The sequence below is a fragment of the Cibotium barometz genome, chromosome 23 (assembly GCF_041138505.1).
Source record: "Cibotium barometz isolate CiBa-2024 chromosome 23, ASM4113850v1, whole genome shotgun sequence".
NCBI lineage: Eukaryota > Viridiplantae > Streptophyta > Polypodiopsida > Cyatheales > Cibotiaceae > Cibotium > Cibotium barometz.
The window spans coordinates 22,305,638-22,322,236 of NC_141068.1; the positions used below are offsets into that span (position 1 = coordinate 22,305,638).

Below are 16,599 nucleotides of genomic sequence, written 5' to 3' on the forward strand. Positions count from 1 at the left end.
GAGATAGTGGCTCAAAACAGAGCCTGGATGAGGAATTTGGGATTTTGGTTGTTGTTACACCTAGTGTACAAAGAGCCAAATCAGTATTGAGAATACTTTGTAGAACACTTGGCAATGATCCGGGCGTACACAGACACGTTGAAATATGATGGGTATATGCCCCATCATTATGCATATATGGTCAAAGCAATGCAAGCGATAGAGCTCACATGTAGGTAGATCTTGAAAGTCTTAGCCACCACCATGGTGTATCTTAGTTGTAAAGAGAGATTCCAAGTAATTGCCGAGTGAGGGATGATCGTCACACAAAGACAGTGATGTTGACATTCATAAGGCAAAGATTCTCCTTAAGAAAAAGTTTGAAATAAAGTACTTAGGTGAGCTGCTTAAGATACTTCATGGGTAGAGAGGTGGTTAGATCACATAATAGGATTTGGCTTTTGCAGTGCAATATGCTTCAGACATGTTATCCAAGTATGTTGTAAGCCAATCTTAGTGCCATTAGAGCAAAACACAAAATTAGCTACAAATGCATGTGATCTTTTGGAGGGCCCTACTATATGTACAGGCCTATAATAGGAAGTTTGATCTACATGACTATCACCAGGTCAAATTTGAGCTACGTTCTTGGATTAGGGAGTCAGTTTATGCAATCCCCGTGGGAGCCACCCTTAGATGCGACTAGGAGAATAATCATGTATAGGGTTGTTATCATGTATTGTAATAACATGAGAAGCATATAGTTGGCAAGGGTAACCCAATGTGTATCATGCTAGGACGAAGCACGTTTATCACTTTGTGAGATTGAAGGTTCTAGCACATGATGAGGATTTGGTATATATCAGCGCGCAGAGGGTTAGGCAGTTGACATCGTCACAAAGACATTGGGTACAGATAAGCTCTACAAGTTCAGGACCTTACTTGGAGTGGAGGGTATGGAGTTGATGATGAGGGGAAGTGTTGAGATATTTAGCTAAGTTATTGTGGATATGCGTGACATGCCAAGATGACAGCTCCACACTTATGCCACTGCCATGGTTGGTAAGATTATGGGTGATATGCTGCTAGTGGTTTACAAGCCATGAGTGATATGCCACTGCCACAAGGAAAACACCCAATTAAAGCAAATACAACAAGACTATATAATTATCTATAAAACAAGACTACTAGAGGATTGGTATTGAGATATCGAGGTTAACTAGTGCTACGAACTTTGATGACTCGTCTGGGTGATAGCTTCCGCACTTATGCCACTAGTATGATTGATGAGATTATGGTTGATATGATGCGAGTGGATGATGACAACCATATTTGGATTACTAGAGTATGGTATAGTTATAGTGCCAGCTCATATAGTCGGGTTCACACTATGGACCGACCATTATATGTTATATAGAAGAGTACTTTCCCTTATAGTATCCACTCTTCTCTACAATGTACTCTTCTCATTATAGAGAAGAGAAGAAAATAGAAAAAAAATCAGGTATCCATCTCTCTTGTGTCTTAGTCTCTCTCTCTCCCTCTCTCTCTCTCTCTCTCTCTCTCTCTCTCTCTCGTGTGTGTGTGTACGCGCGCAAGGAACTCAAGCTCACCCTCTCTCCCACACTCTTTATGGTATCAGAGCTCCACCTCGTGTAAGAGCTAAGGAGGTAAGCAAGAGGAAAGAATAAGGCAAATAAGGAGGCAGTACATCGGTAAGGGTATTTCCATATCTTTCCCTCTTTGATGTTGGAGCAACACCTTTAGTAGCTATGAAACCTACATGCAGATAAGGAAGTCATTATCTCAGATTGAGGCATCCTCCTGGGTGAAGGAAGAAGACTATATTGTATACAGTCAACTAAATACTTTAGAAAAAACAAGGTTAAAAGTCATGTTGTTCACTCAAATTATTAATGCACTAAGAAAAGCGTTTTGGGTGCAAATTTAGTACCTTTGTTCTTGAGATCCTTTTATATAGACCAAAAGAATGAGACACCCCTAAGAACAATTAAAATAGCATTGTAGATATATAATAGAAATTTCTAAGAAGATACATCCTTGTAATCCATTCTCTGTGTAGAAACTTGAAACATGTGCTAAGAAATATGACAATGACTATTATATCAACTCAAGCAACCTGACATTTACGTACAGAAAGACATTGCAATAGTCTCATTTTATCCACCATTGCTATGATCACATGGCCATGTGTTTATAAAACATGGCTCTTAGATGGAGAAGACTACATGAGGTTTGGCTCATCAACACACAAGGAATGGGATATGTGTGTGCTTGTGCAGATGTCTTGAAGGAGTCTCAAATGAACTTGATAAGATAGGTCAATATAATCAATCATATGCAAAACGCATGGCTAAAGTCAAGCTAGGAAATAAAGAAAGATAGGTGAATATAATTACACAGCGAGAACATTGTTAGGGTACTACTAAGTAGGAAATCCATACAAAAATATTAAGAGTGATAATGAGATTTTGTTGTTGATTATTTGTACATTTTGGTTTGACCTTTATACTTGTGTACTCAGTCAACAACCTTGCATTGTTAACTCACTAAATCAAGATCAAAAGCTCAAGACCTAAGGTCAAACATATATAGATATTATTACATTCTAAGACTTTTAAACTCAAATAAACAAAGGTCTCATGCAGACACTCCAAAATCCCAAGCTAGTACACTTTTTTGTTTTCTTGCACAAATGTTGCTACAACATTAGAGACTGCATTTATTTCTCATAGAAGAGTAATCATGAAACCATGGCAATGATTGCCTTTGCCACATATAACAACAATCTCAATATTTTCTGACCCTTTTTGACATAAAAGCCAAATATATCATTGATAATTACTTGATCCTACAAAAAAGCAAGAACGTTTGTTTCTTCTTACAAAGCACCTTTCTAACATTTGTACCAAAGATACAATAAGACCATATTAAGGAGTTTGAAAAAATCGTAGTACTTTGAAAATTTTCTTTCCATTGCATACCAAATCCAAAGTTGTTGAAGAATATAGATTTAAAACCTACTCTTCAAGATCTTTCCAATGGAATGTCAGATGGATTGGTTTTGACCAAAAAAAAAGGCATTTTTTTTATCTTGCAAAATAAGAATGAGGTGTTTTCCAAACTCCCTAATATGATCTTCAACGCTTAATGCATCACATGGTTGGAGATCTTACAATTACTCCATATTGAAAGGCTATAGAGCATAGTGTTCTTGCATGAAAAGACGAAAAAGTCAAGTCCGCCAAGCAAACTATCATTCACTCTAATCGATGGTTCAATGCATCAAGATAAAGGTTACTCGAGCTCCCAAAGAGGTGGGGTCAAAAAGCTATTGAGTAGCATGCCATGGATATGTCCAAAGAGAGGCTTTTGCTTCATTGAAATTTTTGGAATTCAAGGCAAACTTAGGGAATCTATGGCAAATAACTAGAGCAGCTTTGCAGAAGGATTTTAATGCACTGGTCAGGTTCGGAACATAGGTGGCATTAGGTTTGCCTTCTCTCAAGACTGAACTTGGTTGTCTCCAGCAAATGTCACATACTTGGATAGTAATAAAACATTGCACGTTCTCAGATATTAATGCAACATCTCAAAAAAGGCCAAGATAAGATCATTGCCAGTAGCAAAACCCTGGTAGCCTACATCAAGTACCATAACGAGACCAAGTGGTGATGCAAATTAGGAAGATGATGAGAGATATCCACCTTCATAATTCAACCATGATGAAGCCCGATTACCCCTCAGAGAAAGCATATAGAAGCATCCAAGAACCTCACTCTAGGAAAATCAAGAGTACCCCGCTCTACCTCTAGGGTCGCAGATGTTAAGCCTTCTCAGGCAAAATGGCCAAGGACTTAACCTAGCCACATGAAACAAAAAGTGAAGCCCTAGATCTTTTTACATTACAATACAAGTTACAGTTACACAGAGGTCTGCAAAAACCCATTATGAGAAATCTCCATGGATTAAGACGACCCTTCACACTCTTTCAAATGAGAGTGCGAGCTCAGAAGCACAATTGAGAAGATCACTACCCTGTACTTTTACATGAGCTCTGCCAAGACTGACATTAACAGGTGACTTGTCCTGATTGGAAAACCTTGCTGATTGCTTACGGCCAGTGACCATTTTTCCTTTATCTTCGTTCGTAAAGCCAAAACTTGACCCATCCACATCTTCAACCACTGGGCAATTTTGATTCAGAGAAATCTCTTCTTGAACATAAACATTTGGATTATCCGCTGTCAGCATAATGTGGGATGCGTCCGTATCTGGGACACCTGATCCCCTCCCATGCAGAATTGCCACAGCCATTGCAAAAGCTTGCAAGGGTGAGAGTGGTGCTCGGAAATCGAGAGCAATGAGTCCATTTTCTTGAGGTGCAAGACTAAGGTATGCCTCTTGTTGATCGGTGTCCTGTCCAAAAGATCCCAAAAACAAGGATGATATGTTAATATACCTTAAGTTCCCAGACAGATGATTGAATCCTACATGAGAGGTTTAAGTAATTTGAAGACAAACCTGCTTATAAAGTGTTAAGGGTTTGCCCTGGCCTTGAAATTCCCTTGACTTGGATGCTTTGTTTTCAATGCCCTGTGTACCAGGCTGTTGATTGTGAAGGACCATTAGCCCACAACCCAGATCCCACCCCTTACAATCACACTTTCCACCCTCTTTCCATCGTTTTATCAAAGGTGAAGGTCCTTTTGAATCACTGAGCGGCCCTCCATGGTTTCCAGATGGCAGAATCACTGTGATGTTGGCCTGCCGATACTGTTCATGAACTTTGTGCTTAGTGAGATGGATGTGGTCACCATGCCTGTGTATTTCACACTCTGCTGCTTCATCGCAAGTTCTATGCTCTTCTAATCCAAGTTCGCATGTCTGATTCAGGATGCCATGGTTCATGTCTGGTCCTCTCTTTGGCATCAATTCTGCAAAAACAAAAGCTATTCATCTCTTTCCTAGACATCATTTCAAGCAAATAACAACACAATCCACCCTCAAACAGTCTCATTTTGTACTTTGAAGCATATACCACTGCTACACACAAGATACCTGCCAACACTTCTCCGTCCTGCCTTTCCAAGGGCACGTTAATAATCATAGCAGCTAGCTCTGAACGAGGGTGATTCTGGCTCCAAGTCACATCACTTGATGAATCCTCTGTATTCAGATTCGAATTGGATGCACTCAAGCTCGATGATTGTTGGCTTCTTTTCTTGGCCTTGCTGATTCGCATGCCAGAAATTCCGAAGTGTAAGCTCCATTTCCAAGATGTTTGCCTGCCTTCTGCAACTATGTTTGGCAAAGCCAAGTTGCTTGGTATCAGGCTTTTTGACACATACCATGCAGAGATCGCACCAGGAGACAACACATCCGAGTGTCCAGCATCAGATGAGGATGCTCGAGATTGTGAAGCCGAGCTTGAAGTGTTGACGGCTGTATAACTGGATTTGCTACAACCATGCAGACCAGTCTCTAGGGATGATGAACTAGTTTGGGAAGAAAAATCTGCTTGTGGCAGGATTGATGGTTCTTGAGCTCTCACACTAGAGAGAACAAATTCGGATTCAACAGACACATTCACTTCTCCATCATGACCTGGTTCAGAGAACAATACACTAGAGACTTCCATCTTCCCAACAAGTACTGATGCTAGCTTCTCCTTTCTTCTCCAGTGCTTCCATCCACTTTTACCCTTCTTTTTGCTGTCCCCCCTCAAGGAGTAAAACGTGTACCTCCAACTGCCCTGCTCTTCCCCTAGTATGATATCCTCCATCCACATTTTAGCTGTTATGACTTCATCATAATCATCGAGCAGGAAAGTGTAATTTGGCAGGCCTTCTCGAATGGTACAGTGCAAAAGCCCATGTATGCTTCCATATGGAGTGGGTTTGCTTATGGATAAGATTTTTAGCTCTGATTTCAATCCTGCAGAATCCCTTTTTGAGGTCGAGTTGCTACTCAAAGATGATTGCACAGGAGAGAATGGCCAGACAGAATCCATATCTGTTTCTTTTGAGAGTTCATTGTGGACCTTGCCAGCAAGAGTGCTCCCTGCAAGCTGTAGATTTGATGCCAAAGTAGATCTTTCCCAATGAACAAAATCCCTTGGACCTTTCTTCAGGCTAGCCATTTCTACCAAGTCTGTCAATGACATGGAAGAACACCTTGGTGAGTCTGCTCCTGCAACACCAGTACAAGCTCCCAAAGCTGATTTTCCAGGATCTTTCCAGCTCTGCCTATTGTTTGTCTTCGCTCTGTCACCTGAACTTGGCACTTCACACATGCGGTGACAGAGTTCATGTCTACTTCCCAGTTCGATAGAATCATTGCTTTCTGCCACTATGCCAGTGGAAGAACATCCCACGAATGATGTGTGCACATTCTGTATAGAAAGTGGAGTGTGTTGCCTTTCAGGCTCTTCAGACCAGAGCCAATCTAGATGTCCTGTTGAAAGGTTTACAAGATCTCTTGCAGCATAGCCATCATTATGGTATTTGATGCAAGGAATATGTTGCGGATCCCTTGCACCATACTCATCACCATGGTATTTGATGCAAGGCACATGTTGTGACACCCCATGAAGGCCCTGCTCATGCAAATCATCTCTGGAGTTATGTGCTGGAGTTGAGCCAAACGAGTTCCTTAACAGTGGGTCTGACGTAATATAATGTGTGCTAGTTTGAAAGCATGACTGTGCATTCGAAGGAATGTTGTTCTCTCCACTCAAAAACTGAACCTTCTTTCTGTAAGGAGTGTCATTGTTTATTTTACAGTCCATAGGACAAGCATCTGTGGCCATGATGCAGCTTAAAGAGCTATCACCAGTGTTGTGCGCTCGTACTCCAACAGACGCATTAACAGTTACATGGCTTTTCTCTTCCCTCTTTGAAGATTTCTGCTTCTCCGTTCTCCACTGGGGTCTGCCTTCCATGATGATTCCACAAGGTTCAAAGGATTGAAATCTTTCACTTCCTCTCGATTTTCAAATTTTTAGTTTGAGCCAGATGCATTCCATATCTTATGGCTTAGGTTTGGGTGTCACTGCCACAGCCCCATTCTGAGCTGTGCAATCAACTATTACTCCATCAAAGCAGTTAAAGTCAAAGTAAACATCTCTAGCTGGATCCTTGCACATATGAGCAGGGGATAATCCATGCATCGCAGCCCTTCAAAAATTTGACCTTGGAGTCTGAACAAAGTGTCCAAGCATGCCTGTTTCAACAGTATGATGTCACGAGTCAGCCTCACACAATGCTAAAGTATGGAGACGGAAATCCTGACCATTAAAAGCAGTACGCTGCATATAATGCTTTGTCTATAACAGAAACATTGCCATATTAAGATGAAGCCTTTTCCTTTAGAAAAGTAAAAATGGACAGATCCATTTCAAACACATTAAATACAAGTGTTAAAATTGCAAGTGGCCAACTTTATGACTTTACTGATGTATAGCAAGATCAACATTCAGTTTTTAAAAAAATCAATTGAAATAGCCTAAAAATGTTTTACAGAAACACTACAGCTTTGGTATCACTTAACTGATAAGGGATAATGACATGCAGCAACAGATTTAAGCTACTGGCCCTCCCTACTGGCAAAAGAAAGTAAGACCATCAATTTAATGCATACTGATTAGGGATAATGACATGCAGCAACACGACATAGCAACAGACTCAAGCTACTGGCCCTCCCTACTGGCAAAAGAAAGTAAGACCATCAATTTAATGCAAACTGATTCGGGATAATGACATGCAGCAACACGACATAGCAACAGACTCAAGCTACTGGCCCTTCCTCCTGGAGTACTTTTGTCACTAGTATGGAGCCAAAGCTGAAGAGGAAATTGTCCAAGGCTTCATAGGCGAGTTGGTAATAAGTATTTGAACTCTTAAGTGGGGGGTCTCAAGTTCAATCCCACTCGCCTCAGCCGATGGATACCAAGGTCCTTCGTCGCCTATGGGGTGAACAATGGCCTCTCCCTGATCTGTTGAGCTTGGAGAGGAGCAGCCGCACCATTGACTTATTAGCAAGATTTCTACCTGGACCCCAAAAAAAACGATGTGGCAGAAATTACAAGACCCTAGCAGCTAATCAACATAGACTTCTTTCACAGCTATGAACATCCCTCCTTGAAGCCCCCATCTTTGACCTAAGAAAAGAAAAACCATTGCCTTGTACTGGTCCATCATGTTGCAACACTAGTGCTTCACATTATAGACCCAGTTGTTCCAATGCATCTTTTGCAGTAGCAAAGGACACCAAGTGATTTGTGAATGGAGGAATGAATTGATTCCATCGCCAATAGCTGAACATCCCCACTCCAACTGCCGCATCACTGACTGCCGCCGATCTCAGCTCTGTGCAGCTCCCTACAGCCTCCTGCGGCACTGACGCTACCACTGCTTCGAGCGGTTGCCCCAGCACGCACCAGCTGGCATCCGCATGTGTACAGTACATGATCTGGGAAAATTCGTCGGTGCCTGACTACAATGGTGGCTGCTCCCTCCTGCATCAATTCAGGTTTGGGTATTTTCACAAATGAGGTGATACTCATCTGATTAAACATTCCAACATTAGTATAAATTGGGGCTTTTTCAAAATAGAGCATGATGGAGTCAAACAGAGGCGACTTAGCCCCAGAAAGATTCAGCGGGAACAACATGGCTGGCTATTGCTGATGCAGGATGGGCTTTCGAATGTCGTCAACGGAGTGGAGGAGAAACTTGAAGGTGCCACTACATCACCAGCCGTGCAAGCATGGAAAACGACAAGAACAACCAAGCTTTGCACATATAGGTCTTGGACTGCACACAATCTTATACATCACCTCGACTTCAACAAAACTTCAAAGTAGGTATGGGGTAAGTTTGAGAATCTGTTTAGGAATAAAATTAACAATTCTAGAGTCTTTCTCAAGAAAAAATACCACAATCTCAAAATGAAAGAGCACCATTCTCTTCAAGAGCATCTCAACACCATAAGCTCTCTCTTGCAACAACTAGATGCCTTAAAGGCCAACATTGACGAAGATGACAAAAAGGCAGTACTCTTCTCCAGCCTAGAAGAGATTGAGAGGTTCAAAGAAGTGTTATCTACACTTTGGGTATCTCAGAGATACTATATGAAAACATGGTGGCTATCCTTATTGACGAGGATAGACAACTTCAAGAGCAAGCTGCTACCAGCATCGACTTAGAGAAGGACCAGCATTGACTTAGAGAAGGGTTTCATCACAAAACAGAGGGGCAAGAACAAAAGCAAAGGTGTCAAGTGCACTGTCTACAAGAAGCTAAGTCACACAAAAGACCGTTGCTTCAAAAGAATGACAAAGGAAAAAGAGAAGAATCATGCCAACCTGATGGCTGAAAATGCAGATGAAGATAAAGAGTTCAAAGATGCTCCAAAGTGTTAGGATATCGAGCTCAACTAGTGTTGCGGACATTGATGACCTGCCTGGGTGATAGTATCCGCACTTATGTCACTAGCACGGTTGGTAAGCCTATGGTTGACATGCCGCCAGTGGATGACAAGCTGAGGGAAATTCCTCTCCCATGATAACATACAAAGGTCGGTCCATAGTGTGAGCGTGACTATATGAGCTGGCGCTATAACTATGCCATAACTCTAGTACTCCAAACATTGGAGTACTAGAGTTACACAAAGTGGTTGTCACATGTAGTATGTATTCTTATCTCTTTAGTTTTATAGTTGTAGAGAAGAGAAGAAGATAGAAAAAATTCCAGCCATCCATCTCTCTCGTGTCTTGCTCTCTTGTGTGTGTGTGGGTTTGCTTGCAAGGAACTTAAGCTCTCCCTCTCCCCCACATTCTCTTTATGGTATCAAAGCTCCAGTCGTGTGCGAGCTAGGGAGGCAAGAACAAGGAAACCAAGGAAGTGGTACACCAGTAAGAGTAATTCCATCTCTTTCCCTCTTTGAGTTTGGAGCAACACCTTGGTAGCTATGCGAGCTACAAGCCGACACAGGAAAGTCATTGTCTCATTTTGAAGCATCCTCCTGGGTGAAGAAAGAAGACCATATTGTGTGTAGTTAATATAGTTAACTCAGTTTTTGCGCGTTTCCGTGCGATTCGGGTGCCCATTTTGATTCTCCAAGTTTTCCGCAGGCACTCTGTGAAGTGTTGATTTTGACTATATATGCCCAATTTCTGGTTCGGAGCAGACTTTTGGTTGCAGGAGAGTCTATGCACAGAATCTAAGTGTTGCAGGTATTGGCGGATGTATGTGTATATGATTGATTCACATACAGCGACATTATAACACGTTTACAGTACCCCAATGTTGGAGATTGCAGGTTTGTCGCAGGTGCAAAAGTTTTTTACAAGCACTATTTGGTAAGTTGTAGCAAGTAAAGATATCTGACAATCTATCATAGATTGTGAGTAAAAAGCTAGACAATAATAACTTCCAGGCATGGAATCTCTGATCTATGTTGTCCTAGATGAAGATCTAACTCGAGGAGAGAGAGATATGCTGAATGCTGATGATGGATGACTGTTCCTTGCTCCATTACTGAGGTCCACCCTTCGATGCCGTCTTTCCTCTATGTAGGAATTAGGGGCTGCTGAGTATGCTGATGATGAACTGCTGAATGATGATGCTGATCTTTTGTCTTCCCTTTGCTCCTTAGGAAGGAAACGCTGAGAAGAGAACATAAGTTGCTGACTGTATGTTGAACTCTACTAACGATGAAGAGATGATGGAGATGAGATGGACTGAATGATGCCCTTCTATTTATATGATATGCTTTGCTGCAGGTCGGGTACAGTACAGTAGTCGGCCAGGTGTAGGAGACTCCACCACTACATAAAATGCCCAAAAACCTGTTGTCGGCTGCCATAAATGCACACGACCTAATGTTTACTTGCCTTAAATGCTCTTGTTGTCTTAGGTGCTGATGTGGGTGCTGTAAAAGCCCCAAAACACATGCTCATGCTGTGCTATATGCTGTAAATGCCCTGGATAAATAGATCAATGCTTGCTACATGGATTAATGCTTGGATAAATGTTTGTGGATGCCATGTCACTTGTGCAACCAATAGAGTGTGCACGTGACAGCTGCATAATGTGACCAGAGAAAAACTAAGTATAAAAGATTACTCGGAAAAGGTTAAAGGGCTTGCAGATGCCCTTGCATGAAAAGCATGTTAGTATAAGACCATTGAATGTTATACATTTGAATGTATGGGGACCGACCAAGACGACAACAATTGCAGGTTGCACGTATTATGTTACATTCATTGATCACACTAGGAAAGTGTGGGTTAATTTCATGAAGGAGAAAAGTGAGGTGCTCGCTCACTTTCAGAGATTTAAAGCCTTGGTCGAGAAGGAAAGATCAAATGCCCAAGATCGGATGGTGAGGGAGAGTATTGAGAAAGCAGGGAAGCAAGAGACAGTTCACATACAGGTATACTTCACAACAGAATGGTGTTGCACAAAGGAAAAATAGACACATTGCAAAAGTGACACATGCCTTGATATCAAAAAAGAGTTACTTTTGTGCAAAAGCAACAACTGCTATTTACATTATGAACAGGACCTCCACTGCCATTCATGGTATGACGTCTGAAGAGAAGTTTACAAACATAAAGCTAGATGTGTCTCACTTGAAAGCGTTTAGGAGTGTTGCATATGTGCATATTCCCGATGAAGTGAGAACAAAGTTGGATCCAAAGACAAAGAAATGCATCTTCGTTGGTTTTGCTTTGAAGCAAAAATGTTATAGATGTTATAACCCTACCACTCGTAAGATGAGAGTAAGTAGAGATGTTATCTTTGATGAGATGAGTAGCTGGTATGCACCAGTGAAGGCAACAGAAGATGCAGTAATGATGCTACCCCACATGTAGAGCAGCAATCACACGTGCTAAGTGAACTTGGAGAGTCCTCTAGCAATGGATCCAATGTTAGTCAATTGTCAGGCTACAATTAATCGAGGCTTCCAAATTATTAAAAGGGCTCAGAAAGAGGCAAGCTGTGTATGTTGTTAAAATGAATCCAATAGACATAAAATGCAAGGCTAAAGAACCAGAGTGGTTAAGTGAGTATGCAGATGTGTTTCTTGAAGAGCTGACTGAGATGGGTACACATGTATCACGCAAAGAAAAGGAAAAGATAGATCAACCTTTTGTGCCTTATCTATCAGTAGGTCATTTATATGTGGATGGTGACTCTAGTGACTCTGAGCAGAGACTCAATGAGGAGCGTAGCATTCCGTGTGGTTACTCCTGGTGCAAGGAGAACCAGGGCTATTTTGAGGACACCTGATAGTGATCCAGGTGTACCCAGCTCTATGACGATTACATATATAGAAATATTATTTATCTCGGTCTTCTCACTATGGATCCATCAGCATCACAAGACACTCTCACTTCACAGCTCACCGACCTTTTACACTCCTCAGCCATCTCGAGCTTTCCACACACATCCCACTCTGCCGCCAAAGCCAAAACAGGGACGATTTCCCAGAATAGTTGATACAATGATGATGGCCGCGCTACACGCGCATGCCTGCGACACGAGAAGGAGAGCGGTGAGATCTCCAAGTATAGTGTACATACATTGTACCTTCAATAGTAGAGAGCATTTGACACAAGGACTATGTTAAGACCAAGGAAAATTCTATCCTCTCCACCACCCTCATAGATGGTACCAACCAAGATGTGGATGATGAGACAAAATAGGGGTCCAGGAAGCGAAGGGTATGGCTAAAGGGCACGCCCAGATGGTGCCATCTACGGCAGATGAGTGGAGCCGCGCCTCTGTCCTACTTAGACTGCAAGCAGCACAACATTTGCGCCGTGCAGAGGCTAGGCAAATCATGGATTTATTGGCAGCTATGCTATGAGTAGTGCCACATGCGAACATGGGCTAACCAAGGGCACTTTTCTCCCTTTGGGTTTTTCCCCTTGGACATCTGATGTGAAAGGACACCACCGTTATTATTGTATTTTGATATTATGGAGTCAACTCTTGAGCTCCATACATTCTATGCTCTCTCTCTTTGTGTGAGCATCAATCACCATCTCTCTAGTGTTCTTGCTGTTGTTCATTCTCTGTGTGTGTCTTTGTCTATGGAACCCTAACCCTAACAGTGGTATCAAAGTAGGGTTGCCCCCTTCTACACGCGTGCTTTCTGTTCGCAAAGTTCCATCCGTCGGAACTCTGTGCAGCTCCGTCCACAGGTGTTTTCGTCCCCCAGGGTCCCCTCTTCAGCACCGCCGCCCTTCCTAGTGCTTAGCCGCTCTACTGCCCGTTTCAGCCTCCATTTCGGGCGGCGCTAGTGCTGAGGGCTCCACCACCGCCCAGCCAGTCCGCAACGCCTGGCTAAGCTCCGCCACACTTGTGGTTGATGTGGAAATCGTCGGATTTGTGATAATATTCGGGCTCTTCCGTCCGGCGAACTGTCCAATCCGTCACCTTGCCTTGCCGCCCCGTCGTCCAATCCATCGCCATCGCTATCTAAAGTTCACCATCGCGCCGTCTGCTTCCCCGTCTGTAGCTCACTGTTGACACCAGCAATCTGAAGCTCCCGCTCGTCGTCACCGTCTGAAGCTCCCACTGCCGCCAACACCTGCAGCTACCTGATCCTCTGTGCTGACATAAACAAGGTCAAGATCTCCTGTCAAGACCCTCTCTCTGACGAAGTGGTAGTGGACCTCTATGTGCTTCGTACGAGCATGAAAGACTGGGTTCCTGGCCAACTGTATACTGCTAATGTTGTCACAAAAAATGACAACTTGTCTATCCACTGATAGACCCAAATCTGCAAGTAGCTTTCTCAACCAAGCTACCTCACATGCTGCCATAGCAGCTCCTCTGTACTCGGCCTCTGTACTGGATAGAGCAACCGTAGGCTGCTTCTTGCTGCTCCAAGTCACAGCAGCACTCCCCAAAGAAAACATAAAACCACTGGTAGATCTTCTATCTGAGATACTACCAGCCCAATCAGCATCTGTGTATCCATGTACACATATCTCTGTTCCAGTCTCATAGAATAGTCCACAATGCAAAGTAGACTTCACATACCTCAGTATGCGTCTCACTGCATCCAAATGCGGTTTCCGTGGAACCTGCATAAACTGACTCACCAACCCAACAGCATAGCTCAAATCTGGTCTGGTGATCGTCATGTAGATCAAACTTCCTACTATGCTCCTGTACATAGTAGGATCCTCCAAGATCTCTCCTGAATCTGCACTCAACTTGCCATTCTGATCCAGTGGCACAGAAATAGGCTTACAGCCTGTCATACCATACTTGGACAACATGTCCAAGCCATACTGTTTCTGCAGTAATCCAATACCATGTGGTGACCTAATCACCTCAATGCCCAAGAAATATCTGAGCTCCCCCAGATCCTTCATCTCAAACTTCTGTCTAAGCAAGATCTTTACATCAAAGATCTCTGCATCATGGTCCCCCGTAATGATCAAGTCATCTACATAGATGACAACAAGCACAACTCCTCTATCACCATGTCTCACATACAATGAGAAATCTGCATTGGCTACATGAAAGCCAATAGTGACAAGATATTCAGAAATCTTGTCAGACCATGCTCTTGGTGCTTGCTTTAAGCCATACAAGGCTTTCTTCAACCTGCAAACATGCTCAGGGTGACCCACATCCTCATAACCAGGTGGCTGCAACATATACACCTCTTCTTGCAAATCCCCATGCAAGAATGCATTCTTTACATCCATCTGATGTAAAGACCATTGCTTTGACGCAGCCACTGCTATCACAACTCTCACCGTTGCCATCTTGGCAACTGGGCTGAAAGTTTCCTCATAATCAATCCCATATGTCTGCGCATATCCTTTGGCTACCAATCTAGCCTTGTACCTGTTTATGCTTCCATCACTGTTATGTTTAACTTTGTACACCCACTTGCATCCAATGGCTTTCTTGCCTTCAGGCAATTGCACTAAATCCCAAGTTTCATTTCCATATAGTGTATCCATATCCTCATCCATGGCTTTCTCCCAATACACATTTCCAACAGCCTCATCAATGCATGTGGGCTCAACAACCTGCACAACCTTTGCCATATATGCATAGTGATGTGCCACATAACCATCATATGTAAATCTCTGCACAGGATTTTTCACTCTCCCAGATCTTCGCAGCTTTTCATTCATGGCTTCCATAGCCTTCTTTACACCAGGTGTTCTCATAGCTGGGATTCCAAGCTCCTCATCAAGGCTTATATCTGAGCCACTAGACTCTCCATCAACATGAGAATGCCCTGCAGAAATGTCAAGCATACCAAGGGGCTCAACCACTTTCTCTTTTCCTTTACGTGATGTGCTAATCACATTTGCAGGGCTGGTATTATGACGCAACCTGCCACTCCATGATCTATCAATAGACCCACTAGATGAGGACTCTCCTGGTCCACTCAAAGACTGTGATTGCTGACCTGCATTCTGTGCAACCACACTTCCACTCACATCAGCCCCAACAGCTTCTTTTTCAGCAGCATACCAGCTGCTCATCTCATCAAAGACAACATCCCTGCTTACCCTCAACTCACGTGTAGCAGGGTTATAACACCTGTATCCCTTTTGCTCAAGGGAGTATCCAATAAACACACATTTTTCAGCTTTCGGATCCAGCTTAGTTCTCAGCTCATCTGGCACATGCACATATGCAATGCATCCAAAGACTTTCAGATGAGACAAATCTGGTTTTCTGCCAGTAAACCTCTCCTCTAGAGTTACATCATGTATGGCTGCAGTTGGAGTCCTGTTCATAATGTATACTGCTGTAGAAACAGCCTCAGCCCATGACCTTAGGCACTTTACATATTTCCCTGTTTGCTTTTCAACCAAAACTCTGAAATTCTGAAAGTGAGTGAACACCTCACTCTTCTCTTTCATGAAATATACCCACACTTTCCTTGTGTGGTCATCAATGAAAGTCACATAATACCTGCAGCCTCCCATAAATATGGTCTTCATAGGACCCCATACATCTGAATGCACAACATCTAGTGCATTTCTGCTCACATATCTGTTACGTGGAAACACATGCTTTGTTTGCTTCCCAAATTGGCATGCTTCACATATTTTCTGCATACCTTCCACTTTAAATTTTGGCAGCCCTGTCACAATTCCTTTTGTCTGCATAGACTTCAATCTCTGCACATTTACATGTCCAATCCTTTTATGCCAAATGTCTGTGTCTGCAACAATTCCTGAACCATTTGCAAACATCGCAGCACTCATTTCAGGCATGTCTACATTTAATGTCAACATTCTGTCCACTCTGTTGCCTTTTGCAACCAACCTGCACTTGTCTTTGAAATCTTAAACATAACACCCATCAGGGTTAAACCGAACTTGCAAACCCTGCTCAATCATCTGGCCAACTGAAACCAGATTCTTTGTTATGTTCGGTACATGAAGTACATCTGCAAGGTACTTCACTTTGCCATCCTGCATAGACAATGACACATCTCCAACGTGGGCAATTGGATGAGCCGTGTCATCCCCTGTTTCCACAAAACCTAGTCTTTCTGGGTTTTTCATCTCCTTGAACCACTCCCCATGACTCGTCATGT

At 42.7% G+C, this 16,599-nt stretch overlaps 1 protein-coding gene across 4 annotated transcripts in view; it reads right to left on the reverse strand.

Annotated features, from left to right (window-relative positions):
• Positions 1-3,592: 3,592 nt before the first annotated feature.
• LOC147625750 (uncharacterized) overlaps positions 3,593-16,599 on the reverse strand; it is a 55,819-nt gene continuing 42,812 nt past the window's right edge. For all 4 annotated transcript variants that reach the window (XM_086817298.1, XM_086817300.1, XM_086817301.1 and 1 more), the window contains 3 exons: positions 5,062-7,224; positions 4,525-4,937; positions 3,593-4,419 (listed from right to left, as the gene is read on the reverse strand). In XM_086817298.1, the coding sequence (XP_086673424.1) occupies positions 3,982-4,419; positions 4,525-4,937; positions 5,062-6,943 (2,733 nt within the window). In that variant the 5' untranslated portion in view covers positions 6,944-7,224 and the 3' untranslated portion in view covers positions 3,593-3,981. The remainder of the gene's footprint in view (positions 4,420-4,524; positions 4,938-5,061; positions 7,225-16,599) is intronic.